This window comes from Eptatretus burgeri, chromosome 14, assembly GCF_056783735.1.
Source record: "Eptatretus burgeri isolate ZD-2024b chromosome 14, Ebu_testis_v1, whole genome shotgun sequence".
Taxonomy (NCBI): Eukaryota; Metazoa; Chordata; class Myxini; order Myxiniformes; family Myxinidae; genus Eptatretus; species Eptatretus burgeri.
Genome location: NC_140974.1, coordinates 71827064 through 71842540, shown reverse-complemented (window position 1 = coordinate 71842540; position 15477 = coordinate 71827064). Strand labels below are relative to the sequence as shown.

Below are 15477 nucleotides of genomic sequence, written 5' to 3'. Positions count from 1 at the left end.
AGCTTCATTCCATTGTTGGGAGAACAGAAGCAGTATTGTAACGTACAGTGACCTGGTCCGAATCCGACCTGATGGTCTGAGATCAGGCCATTGTAGAAAAGGAAGGATTTGATGTCAACTGCGATGACGGATTTCATGACCTTGTTTATGACGATAAGTAAGCCGATTGGTCTGTAATTAAGAGGATTGGTTTTTGTATCTTATTTATGCAATGCGGTGATGTTGGCTGACTTCCAAGCAGATGGAAGATGATCTGGGGCAAATGATAGGGTGAACACAGCAGAAAGAGGATGTACAAGAGCAGCAGACACAAAGTGAAGGAGCAGTTGGGTGCGACTGGGTGTGGTGGGTACAAGAAGTGAGGGGTAGGAGATGCAACATTTTGAAGCAAAAACAGAATTGAGGCCTTTGGCCTTCTCATGATTAGAACAGACTGTGGTGCCATTTGAAGTGAGGGAAGGGATGGAGTGGTGGCTGGCAAACTACAGAGACACACTTAAGGTGCCACCAGGTTTTTGAAGTGGGAGATAGGTTTGAAAGTTTAATTTTGAGGTTGGCCAAATATTGTTTTCTGGCTCTCAGGATACACACTTGTTCCAGACTATGTTGAATGATCTGAGGTTGCCTTCAGTTGGATTTGCTTTCCAGGAAGAGAAAGTAAATTGGTTCAAGACAACTGCCTCGTCACAGGATTCAGTACAACACGCGCAGGTGGAAGGTTATAATAAATGAAGATGAGAAGGGATGAATCTGTGCATAAGAGAGAGCAGGTTTCTGTGTAATAATTCCCAGGCCACGTCAATATTGTTACGGATTTCAGAATCCGATCCGACGAACGCATACAAACATCCAGGTCCTCAGATAGTTATTTCCCAAAATGCATGTCCAGGATAGATCCATCCCCATGTCTGGTGGGATTCTAACTGTGATGCATTGAGAAGGGTAAAGAATAGATTCCCTCTCTTATGGAAAGCTCATTTTTCTCTTTACGACAGACACATTCACACACGTGAGATAGCGTTAGCCTAACGGATGCTCGACACCCGCCTTTTCCCATCGACGTTGACACCCGTTTTTTTCACCGAAGCAGAGACCCGCCTTTTTCCATCGATGTTGACACCCGCTTCTTTCACCGACGCCGACGCCCGCCTTTTTCCATCGATGTTCGACACCATGGGCAGGTGGAGTAAGTAAGTCACTTACTGACACCAGTAAGTCAATTCAGCATGTCTATGGACACTAACTGGCTCTTTTTCGTATTGGACTGAACATTGAGGTGATAATTGTTGTTGACGTTTTATGAGCGCTTCACGTTTTTGCTCGGTAATTCTGACAAATGGCTGCTTTTTGCTGTTCGTCCAGCACCACAGGCATGGCGTTGTGGGCCAGGAGTGATCCCGGGACAGACAGGTTGTCACGGCAACGATTCGCAAATGGGGCGGAGTGGATTTGGCTGGAGTCTGCGCCCGCCCAGACGGGCCGCCTATAAAAAAAATAAAAAAAAATAAAAAAAAAAGAGGACGAGAGGTCCATTCTTGGCGGGTTCGTCGACAACGAGTCAGTTTGTGAGTCAGTTGGCGTCAGTGAGTCGTATCATCAGACGACTTTAGCAGTCAGTGAGTCGGTGTCAGTCAGATGGCTTTACCAGTCAGCTGGAGTCCAGTCAAGCAGACGGCTTTACCAGTCAGTGAGTTGGTGACAGCCTCAGCGCCTCAGCTCTTCACCGTGCCTCACAGCTCCTAATGGCTGTCCGTCGGTTGTGGCTCCTGGTGTCTCACACTCGGACCGTTAAAGCTCCTTCTGCTCAAGACATGCTCTTGGTGTGCCTGATTCTTGGGGGTGACGTCGATTGGCGTTCAAGCCTGTTCGCAAGTGGGTGCATGGCAAGACTGGGCGCTGGCAACGGACAAAGCACGCTCACACATTTCAGTACATTTTTATTTGACGTACGACTTCTATTTGGTGAGCGAGACGATTTCTCTCCCCCCCCCCCTCCCTGAATGATCTGCTGGGTACCCTGGTCTGTGTTTAATTAAGTCAGTCAATCCCAGATAAGCATGTGCTCTTTGTCTCTTTTTCGATCAGTGCCTGATTAATTATTTATTTGCTTGCGATCATTTTGATTGCTTCAAATCAACTTATTTTAACCACACAGAAATAAAAAAGTTCTTTTTATTCCTCCATTTTCTTATTAATAAATTGCTTTGTTGACGTTCCAACCTGTCCGTGATTGTCCTTTCCTTCCATTGATCCAGTATTGTCCAAACCTAGATAGACTGGGAGGTAATTACCACACAAATTGACCTATAATCGTCGGCACGCACCAGCGGTTAAAATGCTCAGCCGCCCGAATTAAGATCTAATCAAGATAAGATTGGTGCTTTTCCGAGGGCGCGCACCCTGTTCAGGAAACCACATGACCTCCAGTTAAACGGCATAATTAGACGGTGGACACTGGAACTCGTGGTTAACTGATTGGCATTCGTGGTTCTAAAGCAACCTACCGTACCACAAAGTTAATCGTGAGCGGGGGCCCCATGTCCGGCTCTTATGAGGACAAACGGGGATTAACCCCCTTATAATACACTCGGTACCCGTGGACGTAACAATATTAAGGGTGGCAGAGATCAACCAGTCCGAAAGTGAGATGGCAGGTTGCAGTCCCTGCTCGTCAGCCTGAATGAACTGCCAAACTCGCTGGCACCGAGGCGGGTCTGTGAAAATAGCCGGAGAAATGCTGGCTCTCACAAGCACCTGCTCAGGCAAACCAATTTGAACAGAGAAACAGCAGGAGACATGAGCAGGAAGGTTGGTCATTACCAATTTTATAATGGATGATTTGCCATTGGAAGAATTCTGTTAGAAAGTTACCAGATCAAGTCAGTCCCATGGAGTGTGGCGAGAAGAATGAAGTGACGCGCGTGGAGAGAAGGATGACGTGACGCGCGTGGAGAGAAGGATGACGTGACGCGCGTGGCGAGAAGGATGACGTGACGTGCGTGGCGAGAAGGATGACGTGACGTGCGTGGAGAGAAGGATGACGTGACGCGCGTGGAGAGAAGGATGACATGACGCGCGTGGCGAGAAGGATGACATGACGCACGTGGCGAGAAGGATGACATGACGCGCGTGGCGAGAAGGATGACGTGACGTGCGTGGAGAGAAGGATGACGTGACATGCGTGGAGAGAAGGATGACGTGACGCGCGTGGAGAGAAGGATGACGTGACGCGCGTGGCGAGAAGGATGACGTGACGCGCGTGGCGAGAAGGATGACGTGACGCGCGTGGCGAGAAGGATGACGTGACGCGCGTGGCGAGAAGGATGATATGACGCGCGCGGTGAGAAGGATGACGTGACGTGTGTGGCGAGAAGGATGATATGACGCGCGCGGTGAGAAGGATGACGTGACGTGTGTGGCGAGAAGGATGACTTGGTGGAGCGCATTCCTCTGCCAGGCTGAACAGTTTACGTTTTGTATCCCACCGATAGGCCTGATCTGGATCCGGTCCTCCAAAATCTCATCAGCTTATTCTCGTCACCCACCCAACTCATCCACCAAGTTTTGTCTGATTCCGTCCACAATATTTTGAAATACCATGTGATATATTGCTTTTGGTCCTATCTCTAAATGGTGAAGAATCACTTTAAAAATTCTCATATCCGGATCCGGATTCGGATCTTCACCAACATCGAATCGATTTGTCCTTGTCATACACCCAACCTGTCCACCAAATTTCGTCTGAATCCGTCCCCAACTTTTTGAGATATCCTGTTCACAGACAGGTAGACAAACAGACAATCAGGCAGACAGGGGTGAAAACATAACTGAAGGTGGGTGGAAGTAATAAAGGAGTTGAAGGTAACTTGAGAATTATTTCCCTCACTCAGAAAGCATTGAAATGCTTGAAATGTTTCAAATGTTTCAAAAAAAAAGTCACAATGCCTTTCTAAATTAACTGAACATGTCGTATAACCTTTAAAGGTAACTGTATTTCTATGTTGTATTATTCAACGATAACGCACTAACTTGTTCAGGAGATGGACAGGCAATGATCTGCAGGTCCTCTGTAGCAAAATCATCAGCCAGCATAGTGTGGAGCTTCAGAAATGCTGCTTGCACATGGCTCTGCAGAAACAGTGGAGAACTCAGAATGTTACAACAAAGACCAAACATCTTCACTGTAGTATCACAAAGTACTAAAGTGTAAAATAATAGTTACATTTGCGAAGGGGGTTGGGGGTCGGGACGGTGAGTTGTTAGAATGAAGGCATAGACCCTCATATATGTGAATCGCATAGTTGTAGACGTTTTCCTGCATGCAATACAAGGACATGTGGTTAGGGTGAAGCTGGTTGGGTTGGGTGGATGGGTTGAGTCCTTTTCATGCAGTCAGGTTAAGAATGTTTTGTCATGTGCCCCCCAGGTGTGGAACTGGCCTGGAACCCAGGTCAGGTGTTTTCGGGTTGTTTGGGCATGCCTTCAGGTCTGGGTCTGGCGGAACAAGATGAGTTCCGACCTCCGAAGCAGGGAGATGGCTCGACCTCCATGGCGATCGATTTAAGGTGCGTCAATCGAGATGCTGGCTGTCATTGGCTGATACCCGTTTCAAAATTCCTAACCATGCCCTGGGGGAAGACTTGCAACAGCACGGAGGGAGCGATAGAACAGCTCACACCCTCGCCGCGGGAAGAAGCACTCGTTTGGACTTTGTGATGGGACCAAGCCCATTGTTCCTTCCTCCTGCTGTGCCCGTGCAGATGTACATGGTCATCATATTCACACCTGCTCCACCACTGATCTCGCCTGCATCATACGAGTTCCAGCTCTTTTACACGGCCCTGAAACACTACCTTTTGAGCCGGTTCCATGTGAATGCACGACTGTGTGGCGCCCCAGTGGGTTTTATTTTATCCGCACAATTAAGTATTGTGTTTATTTATCATATGCGTTGGTGCAAAATTCCATTTACAGAATATGCGAGCTTGTCTTTTTAAATTATTTCTTCTTCCAAAGGTTCTGCCATCCTTCCCATGCAAGTAAATTCAGTGCAATTGATAATTCCTGGAAGATGAAAATTGGCATAATTATAATCTCAATAACAGACTTGGTTTGCACCTTGTTCGTGACCACTGTAAGTGACCACTATATTCGTTATGGGTGTGTGTCTGTCTGTCTGTCCCGAGCGTAGCTCCGTGGGTTTTTATCCGATCTTGATAAAATTAGGGTGAGAGGTTTATATGATGATCTAGTTGTGTTTTCCGGAGAATGGGCGTGCTGCGCCCATTATGGGCGGAGCCACGCCCAAAAAACGTGTTTTTATGGGGTAGCCGGTTTCAAGTTACATCTTCTCCGAGGGGGTTTGTCGAATCTGGCAGAGGTTTCGGTATTTGGTTAGCCCAATGGCACCTGCATAGCCCCACGGAGCTCGATTTTTCATTTTCATCCCAAGGTCAAGGTCACAAGGTCACGAACTTAGAAAATGTCAAAAAATTCAAAAAATTGGGCATCGAGCTCCTAGGGTTTTCAACTGTTTCGAATGAAAGTTGGTATGCAAGTAGTGCTCTTCGAGTACTACAACTTTCATCATTAACGTTTTTCCCGATTCCCACCAGTTTGCCCGTGGTGTCCCCTCGAAGGTCAAAAAAAAAAATAAAGGCGAATCGTGTACATTGCTCGTGAACCATCGTCGTCTCCAGACTTGTCCTTTATTTTATTTACTTTGCTGCACACGCGACCTCTCCTTCACGCAAGCATGCACACATAGTAACAAACAACCCTCATTAGCATATGCCACCAAAACCCCGTTCAAACCACATGCCATTCCGCAACAGACACTTCGTGTCAACCTTCTCAGTACTTGAACCACAACGCTACAACCTTCATACGACCACGACAACGCCTTCCTAAAAATCCCCACAACAATTTATGCTCGCTCACCTCACCATAACCGCTACAATGCTTCAACCACCTCACAATCGACAACGAACACCGCAACCACATTCAACATCCCGGACGTCCGTCACTGTCCTTTGAGGATATCAGGGAACCATGGACGCTACCTATCACCACAGATGCTTGTGTTTGGAATGTTTTGGCATGTAGCTCGAAGCGAAAATATGCGCTGGAACCCGTTCAACATCACCTGGATAGCCCTGGCGCTCCGCTCTATCACGACCCCCATTTGGAGTCCAGCATCCTTCACATCCTTCACAGACAGCCATGCATATCCTTCACAAGCAAAAACGGTTTGACCAATCTTAAATTGCTGTGATTACGGACATACCACTGTGTGGTGTGGCATACAAAAGAAAAACGAAATTGCTTTGAAAGACCAAAGGTCCGACCCACCTTAATCGGTTTAAAGAGAATGCGTTCAGTGTCTCGGTTGGCGAGGTAAAGTGACAAACTGCGCAGTATGGCCGGTAACTTCTGTTTCAGGGTCTTGTATGTTGAAGCAACAACATCCTGAATTTGCTCTGAAATGCACATCCATTCACAAAACAGCATCACCAAGAAAAAGGGCAATCAGAGATTGCAAACCCTCACCAGGACTTCTTTTTAGTGGTGTATTTTTATAGGTTTTCAGGTAAATCTAATATGGCTGTCAAAGTACGTGACCTATGACGTCATATGTGTGACTCTGTTGGTCCTCATGGAGAGGCGGTCATGTGTGTAAAGTTTCGCTTCGATCTTTTCAGCCATTTCAGAGAAGAAGATTTTTGAAGGTGTTTTTAAAAAAACAAAAAAAACAATACGGCTGCCGAATCACGTGACCGATGACATCATGAAATTATTTTCTGTGGACCATTTTATCCCGAGATTACCCTCAAAAATTTTCATACTAATCGGATGTGGCATTCTACATTCAATCGGAGTGGATCAACAGTGGAATGAGTTAATCACAGGTATCTTGCTTGCGTCGCTTGCCCTGATCCAAAGGTGACACACAGAGGGTTGGGGTTCGAATCCCATCGGTGCCGTTTGATTAACATGGTTAACATTGGACTGATACTGGACATGAGGGTTCCTCTGTCATGCACAAGATACGTGTCGAGGCCGTGACCGGTTAAATTTACACTTGAATTCCAAACACTGACGAGGCTCACGATACATGGACCTGCAGAAACTCCACTTTTGATCTTTTGATAGATAACTAATTAACTGATGTAAAGGTGACCGTTTGGGGGTTTGTTTTTATTACGTCATGCCACGTCACATTCCCCATCTCATTCAATGGGTTTTAGACGTTTTATTTTGGAGAATATTTCAATGATTATCTCATTCGTCATCGGGGAATAATCTTTTCGCTCGGCAAGCGGAGCAAGCCATTTGACCTCGAGGAACTGAAGGTCCAATTATATAATTATTTAGAAGAAAGATCACCCTACTGATACTTACTTCAAAACAAAATGCACCTGAAAACCCCAAATATCCAAATATCTCACACTTATGACAAAATTAGATTGACAACAACAAGGGCATCTGGAGACAAAACAGAAAGAGGGGCGATGTAGGTTTGTTGCGATTGAAGTACGTACAAGGGGGTGGTAGGACAAGATAAAGGGAGGGGGAACATTTTCATCCGAGTCAGGACAGCACTTGGCTGGGATCGTTGATAAAAGGGTCACTGTGGAGTGTGGACCACTTGGAATTAATTTGACCAAAAAGGAAAAAGTTCATGCGTGAACACAAAATGATGTTTTATTTGCAAATATCTGATAAATTAGCGACACACGAACATAATAAAGCAAGTAATGCACGGTATTTTGCGAAAAAGGAACAGGGTCGTGAATATCCGCAGATGCAGAGCCGAAATGTTTGATTTTCATTTTCCTTTACTCGCGTGCGAATGGCATAAGTTCAATGTAACTCGGATGTGAGCATTGTCTGAGCTATCTATTGTCCTGCCAAGACTGTTCCATCACATCCATATTGGTCTCAGTAATCTTATCCCATATTGAAATAAAAGCCATTCTCTTCCACAAGCTTATCAAAAGTGCGTGTAAATGACAGTACTGGAACTGACGCTTACCTGGTTTTCCCCATGGTTGTTGGGATAAAGAACTTGAAGGCTGACCTTTATTGTGTGTATCCTTCAAGGAGGATACCTGTCAAGAAAAGGTAAACAAACACAAGGAATTTTTTTTTCTTTTCAAATTGTCACTGCAGACTCAAATGCCAAGTTTGGGTTCTCATCTGAACTGATGGCTTGTGATGCTCAGAACCCAAGTTAAAAACCAAAATAATAAATTCATTTATCAACTGTTTCCTGGTGTTCTTGTAATTTGAATTAAAGTATACTATCAACTAACCACATTGCCCTGGATGTGATTTACATACAAGCTACTCCAGAGAAGTTAAAAAAACGACTTTCAAAGGTTGACAAAACTGATGGCTGAAAGGAATGACAGGACGGCGAATCAAACTCTCAACATAGTTTTTTTTTCCCGGCAATACAAGAATATGGTGATGGGGGTAGTTCTAGAAAGAGGGCGAGGGAGAAACGGGAAAAAGGGGGTGAGGGAGAAACTTGAGAAAGGAGGGAGCGAGGGAGAAGCGTGAGAAAGGAGGGAGCGAGGGAGAAATGTGAGAAAGGGGGTGAGGGAGAAATGAACAAATGGAGAAAGGGGAGGGAAAATGGGAGAAATGGGAGGGAGAAACTAAGAAAGGGAGAAAGGGGAGGGAGAAACGAAGAAAGGTAGAAAGGGGAGGGAGAAACTGAAAAAATGAGAGGGAGAGAGCCGGAGGAAGGAGAAATGGAGGAAGGGACGGTGGGAGCAAGAAAGGGATATAGAGCGAGGGAGCAAGAAAGGGATATAGAGGGAGGGAGCAAGAAAGGGATATAGAGGGAGGGAGCAAGAAAGGGAGATAGAGGGAGCAAGAAAGGGATATAGAGGGAGGGAGCAAGAAAGGGAGATAGAGGGAGCAAGAAAGGGATATAGAGGGAGGGAGCAAGAAAGGGAGATAGAGGGAGCAAGAAAGGGAGATAGAGGGAGCAAGAAAGGGAGATAGAGGGAGCAAGAAAGGGATATCAAGGGAGGGAGCAAGAAAAGGAGATAGAGGGAGCAAGAAAGCGACATAGAGGGAGGGAGCAAGAAAGGGATATAGAGGGTGGGAGCAAGAAAGGGTTATAGAGGGAGGGAGCAAGAAAGGGAGATAGAGGGAGGGAGCAAGAAAGGGAGATAGAAGGAGGGAGCAAGAAAGGGAGATAGAAGGAGGGAGCAAGAAAGGGAGATAGAGGGAGGGAGCAAGAAAGGGATAAAGAGGGAGGCAGCAAGAAAGGGATAAAGAGGGAGGCAGCAAGAAAGGGATAAAGAGGGAGGCAGCAAGAAAGGTATAGAGAGCGAGGGAGCAAGAAAGGGATATAGAGGGAGGGCGCAAGAAAGGGATATAGGAGGGAGCAAGAAAGAAAGAGAGAGGGAGCAAGAAAGGGAGAGAGAAGGAGCAATAAAGCGAAGAGGTTGAAGGAGCGATCAAGAGGGGGTATAAAGGAGAGAGAGAGGGAGAAAGATCTGCTTCATGCTAAAAACTTTAGCTTCTACTATCAGGCTATTCTGCCAATCACAATTATTAATTTAATTATAACAACCACCTCGTACCACAAAGAATACGCCATTTCATTCATGGGGATTTCAGTAAATCGCTGTGCTGGGAGGTTTGGGAGATGGACAATGTTTGATCACCTTGTCTATAAAGTTCTGAATACCCTCCAGCAAGATATTTCGCTGCTGCTCGATGAATCGCTCGCACACAGCCTTCAGTTCAAAATCCACATCCTTCTTCGAATCAACACACTGCTCCTTGATCTCTGGTGATCCCTACACAAATCACAAACCAATAGGATTCAGTCACAAGCTGTTTAATTCGTCAGACCGTTTAACCATCCATATTTGCACGAACATTACCTGCAGAAGAAACTCGAGTAGTGCATTGTTGCTGTTCAAACGAAACAGTTTGCTCACGGACGTGGGAGTCAACATCTTGAACGCTGCAGCTGCATCCCGTGGGAACATTAAAAAAAAAAAGTTGTTTAAAAAAATAATAACAATAATAAAGAAATGTAAAACATCTTAACCATTAATATAATTATTTTGTTTGCAGCCTGTGGCTGCTGACTGCATCATTGCTGGGAGAGTGGCTGTGCCGCTGATGCAGTGCCCCTTGTTTCCAGAAAGTCGGGACTCATTTTGCTGACCTCGGAAGGATGACAGGCTGAGTCAACCCACCTGGTGTTATTTAATGGTTTGACAGGGGCTTGGACGCAATACCCTGAGACCCTAAGGCAGCCCCCTTAACCGTCAAGCCACACCAGGATCTTCACCATGATAAAGCTTATAACACATAGTTTTCTCTTAAGCCAACGCAGCCACACGTAATTATATAAAGTATGGAGAAAAAGGTTTTCTGCATTCCTCACGATCCACAGGTCCTAAGCAGCAGCATATTGTCTCTAACTTGTATTATCCTTAATGTAATTCACGGACCGGTGTGCGTTTGTGTGTGTCTGCCACTTTTACCATAATACAAACGACACCATTGTCAAGCTAACAATGGATTTACTTGGTTGCAAAGCGAATATTCTATTAACTTGGAACAAAAATTTGTGTGTCGAATCACAAAAATGCCCGTCTTTCCAGAATGGAAACGGTAGAAGCAGGACCTCGAGGTTTAATGTAGTGGTTCCAATGGTACGAAAGCAGGAATCCTGTAAACTAAAGCATGACGGACATGGAAGGAGCATACAAATAAGAGCTGGATTGAGAATACACATTTTAGATCAGATAGCATTGACATGATGCTCACCATAGTGCAACTCCCTGCCATCTATGAGCTTTGGTTTTTGAGATATTGCCCGCTTCCAGGTTGATGATGTCACTTCCTGTTGTGTCGAAATTACCTCTGTACGATAGGGTGAAACACCAAGGTGTCTTGCAATTCATACTTTAAGAGATAATGCCCACTTTCGGTATTATGACGTCACTCACTGGCAGCCATATTGTGTTTTGGATCAGCTTCTTTTCATCAAACGTTCCCATGGGAAGTCGATCACAAATTTAAATTTTTACATTGATCGGTTAGGCGGTTTGAGAGAAGAAGATCGTTTAAGGTTTTCCTGTTATATAAAATGCCACGCAAACTAGATCGAAAATGAAGTAGTTTCGTGACCTTTAAGGCTGACGATGATCTACTTATCGGTGGAGGGGAGGATGCCATGAACAAACTTGAGTTTGACCACACGAAAGACCATTTTAGCCTCGTTTGGTTGCAATCCCGATCAGCAGATTCAGACAAGAAGTTGCAAGTGTTTACGGACAGACAGATGGGCCATCCCATAAGCTCACCTGAACTATGTTCCAGGTGTGCTAAAAATCTACTACAGTGGCACACCTGGAGGCAAAACAAACAGAAACCTCCCGGTTCTCACGAGCTTGTCCTCATTTTAAAAAATACAAAATGACAATCAAATTGTTCACAAATTAATTGCTCGAAGTCAAGTACATCCATCAATGGCAAATGAATAAAGAAGAGGCAAAGGCAGAAATAAAAGTAGAAATACAAAAGTGGTAAAAAAAAGTTGTTTATTTCTATTTTTATAACTTGCAGCCATAAAACATGACAAAATAGGACAACAAATCAAAAAGGGGTGGCAAAGCTGTATTTTACAACTCTAACAGTTATTAACACGGAGTATATTGGAAAAACGAGGTGGTGATGTCAAAGTGGGATTTCAGAGCAAACCCATGGATGAGTGAACATTACCGTGGATATGCTGACAGAAGACAAAATTAGGGAAGTAGACCAAATAATAATAATAATAATAATAATAATAATAATAATAATAATAATATAAATAAAAATAACAATACCTTTGGTCTTCTTCAGGTCTACGGAGATCTCTCTGATGGTGAAGTCAGCATGGAAAGGAGCAATTTGCTCCCTTAGGATCAGTAGGTGCTTTATGAGAAAAAGCTGTCCATCTGTGGAAGTCTATCAGCACGAAACACTTACACCAGTTAAGAAAGCGCAAAATTACAATGAAAAACGGCATTAATATTCATATGCAGAGCTATAATCCCGTTAATAATACCTCCATGCAAAGTAAAAGCAACCCACCAATTGTGTGCTTACGGGAGAAAACATTTCATCAAGCTAATTTGACTGGAGACCATTTGCAAATTCTGATGCCTCACTGGACATCGAAGAACAATCTTGGGTTCTATCCTTACCCCTCATCATAGACAATCTATTTCTGTCGATACAATGGATGAAATCAATAGGCCATTGATTGAGGTATGCCAACCGCAGATCAACATCCTGTTGATTTCATCCATCGTTCTACCTGTCCTTCGACACAGATCGACACTTGCTTTCACCAGCAAGAAAAGGTCTTCATTCTTTCTGTAATCACCTGTACACACCTTATTTCTGCCGATGGCATCACTCGCGGCAATGAGGGACTTCATACAGGCGGCCAGTGCCTCCTGGGACAGACCCTGGAAGACAGGCTTCTGCAAAAGGTATGACATTAAAGTGGAGGACACCGGAAAAGACAATTTTTTTGAGGAGAAAAGATTATGAAATAAGTGTACACTACAACATTTGAATGGGGTATTTACCCACAGCGTTAGATGAGTGACAACAATGAAGGAAAGGAAAAAAAATTTGGAATGAATTAAACAAACCTCAATGCAGCGGTACAGTTTGGACAGGCAGACAAGTGTCCGGCGAGCTGTAGGATACCACATGGCATGTAGATCTGCAGGGGAAACTGGAGCTGGTATCTGAGTAGGTGATCCTGTCAAACAGACAAACACCCTACAGATTCCAGATGCGATACTTGCTTGGAAGGGCTCGACTTCAAATGCTATCAACTGCATCTCAGCACTCTTCATACACCACGACCAGTGATGTTTCCATCTCACTTTAATTACACTTTCATTGTTCTCTCTGCCATTTTCAAAGAAACTGATGAAAATAAAACGAAAACTTGCTCATAAATATTCCTTCAGCGTCACCCAGCATGACATGCAAATAAAACAACATGAACAACAACAAACCTGCATTTGCAGAAGAGTCCTCAAGCTGAACGTCCAAAAAGCTTTCACCTTCGGGTCGCACATGTCTTTGTTTCGCTTCCTCTCTCAAGCTCTGAGCAATTTTCTAGAGGAAGAAAAACATAAGAAAGGTTTCCCAAGGTAGGGTCCAATAGCTCATCCCTTCAAAGCAACCATGCCGCATATGCTTCTTCTGCAAATGATGGTGAGTGACGTCCAGCATGTATGGTTGAAAAAAAAATGGTTAGTCTGGACTTTATCCACCATTGAAGCCAGAACATCCCAACCATGATTTATTAGTCCCCCGACCGGTTTCACCGAGAGGGACGAGAGGTTTGCTCTACGTCTGTCTGTCCATCTGGCACACCTGTGATTTTTCAGACTTTTTTCCCTAACCCTTTAATATATTCAACTGAAACTTGGTGCATGGCTTTATTATGAGAAGCTGCAGAACAAGTTTGAGTTTCAGAACATTTCGTCAATTTTTTTTTCAGAATTATGCCCTTTCAAGACATAGAAAATATCACATATTATACACGGGTCAGTTTTCAGCTGCCCTGACTCCACCCCAATAAAATCATGCGCCACCATTGCATGATGCAGCACAGATTGGCAAGCCTCACACGTCTTCGTTCTGGATGTTACTCCATGGCCCAATGTAATTGGAATGATCCCAGCTATATACGGTGATACCTCGCCATAAATACGGTAATATGGTAATATAACAAGCACCAGGCGATTCGAGGTGCAGGGAGTGCTTTCCACATTGCTGCACCAGCAGGTTGTCCCACATACAGCACGCACATGCCCCCGTTCCTTTCTACTGTTATCTTTGGGGTTTTTTTTATTTTTATTTTGCTATTTTCATGTCACTGGAGGTACACTGCTGTGCAAAAATGTTACAAATTCAAAAGTTGAAATATATGGATGTTTTGAGCATCAACAACTTACTCAAAGCCTCCACTAGTGTTTTATACCGTTATAACTACGTTGACTGTAATTAATACACCCAAGATTGGGTGAGAAGAAACCAAGGTTGTCATAATTCAAATTGCCGAGAATTTCCATGTCAACGGCATCCATTGTCTCAAACTCAGAGTTCATTGATATGCAAGTAGACCTACCTCCATCATCTCCAACTTGTCAGGGTAAGCAAGGTCCCCCGGGGCAGGGCGGTAGCCCAGGATCTCTGTGCGGATGTAGATGTGTGTACGATAGACTAACCGCTCCTGCACATCCTCAAGCACCTGCTTAGCGACCGTTGCAAAAGCAGCGAGCTGACCAGCTGCACACAAGATAACAGCACCACATTTCCACAACAACAAATTTAGATTCACCTCCCACAATGGCAACCTTGGGGGGGGGGTTCCAACACCCCTCATCCCGAGCAATGGCAACCTCGGGGGGGGGATTCCCTCTCCCCCCCACCCCCAAGCCACAATGTGATAATGGATATAAAATAATATGGGATAGCGAAATAAATAACAACACAGTAAAAAAAAATCCATCCAGCCCATCACCCCACAACATAATGAAAGTTCGGCAAGGGCAATCTAGGTAAGGCACAAGTCCAGAAGAACAGTTTTTCATGTGGAATGTCATGTTATTGTTAGATATATTTAAAAAAAGAATTTTAAATGGTTTAAAGTCAGTCAGATACCCCCACACTATATATAATGTAAACATTGTACCATGTTATCATATATGATTATCAACAACAATCCAATCCAAAGTGGAGACCAAACCATGGATGGTGGATGGACATCTCCATAGGTCCATTCACATTGTACCAAAACACGATACAAACATACAGTGCCCTCAGTGTCACCAATCTCCACAAAATACCCCAGAATGACAAAGTGAAAACATGTTTTTAGAAATTATTACAAATTATTTAAAAATGAAAAACTGTATACGGTCCTTTCGTAGAGCGATAGTGAGCGTGTGAGATATGTCAGGATTGAAAGACGTGTTGCAAATGTTTGACCAGCTTATGATATTTTTCAAGGTCTGAAGAGAGGGAGAGGCTGCAGCCTGTCTGTCTGAAGGATGAGTGATGTTACAGCAGAGGGTGAAGTCACCAGCAAATAGATGAAGAGGATTTTCCTTAGCGTCAGAGACTCCCACCCTGACAAGAAGAGATGAAAGGATTCCATTGAGAGCCGCACGTTGGCGACGAGAGTAGAGGAAGTCAGTAAGCCATGTATGGAGTTGGCCTTGGATACCATAGGCAAAGAGTTCGCAGAGCAAGGCAGGATGTCAGACTCAAAAACACGAGATATGTCTGCAGAGACAACCCTGATCTCATGTTTGAAATTGAGAGCCTCCATTAATTGCAGTGTGAGTAGAAGCAGCATGTCCAAGGTGGAGTGACCTGCTCTGAAACCAAATTGGTGTTCTGAGATGAGGTTGTTGGAGA

At 44.4% G+C, this 15477-nt stretch overlaps 1 protein-coding gene across 2 annotated transcripts in view; it reads right to left on the bottom strand.

The window, feature by feature from the left end:
- The window catches only part of COG3 (component of oligomeric golgi complex 3), a 59152-nt gene that overhangs the window by 6035 nt on the left and 37640 nt on the right, over nt 1–15477 (bottom strand). For both annotated transcript variants that reach the window (XM_085855503.1, XM_085855502.1), the window contains exons 13-22: nt 14183–14343; nt 13062–13164; nt 12687–12799; nt 12423–12512; nt 11871–11991; nt 9909–9997; nt 9687–9821; nt 8036–8111; nt 6352–6479; nt 4030–4128 (exon numbers count right to left, since the gene is read on the bottom strand). In XM_085855503.1, coding sequence (XP_085711629.1) covers nt 4030–4128; nt 6352–6479; nt 8036–8111; nt 9687–9821; nt 9909–9997; nt 11871–11991; nt 12423–12512; nt 12687–12799; nt 13062–13164; nt 14183–14343 — 1115 coding nt within the window. The remainder of the gene's footprint in view (nt 1–4029; nt 4129–6351; nt 6480–8035; nt 8112–9686; nt 9822–9908; nt 9998–11870; nt 11992–12422; nt 12513–12686; nt 12800–13061; nt 13165–14182; nt 14344–15477) is intronic.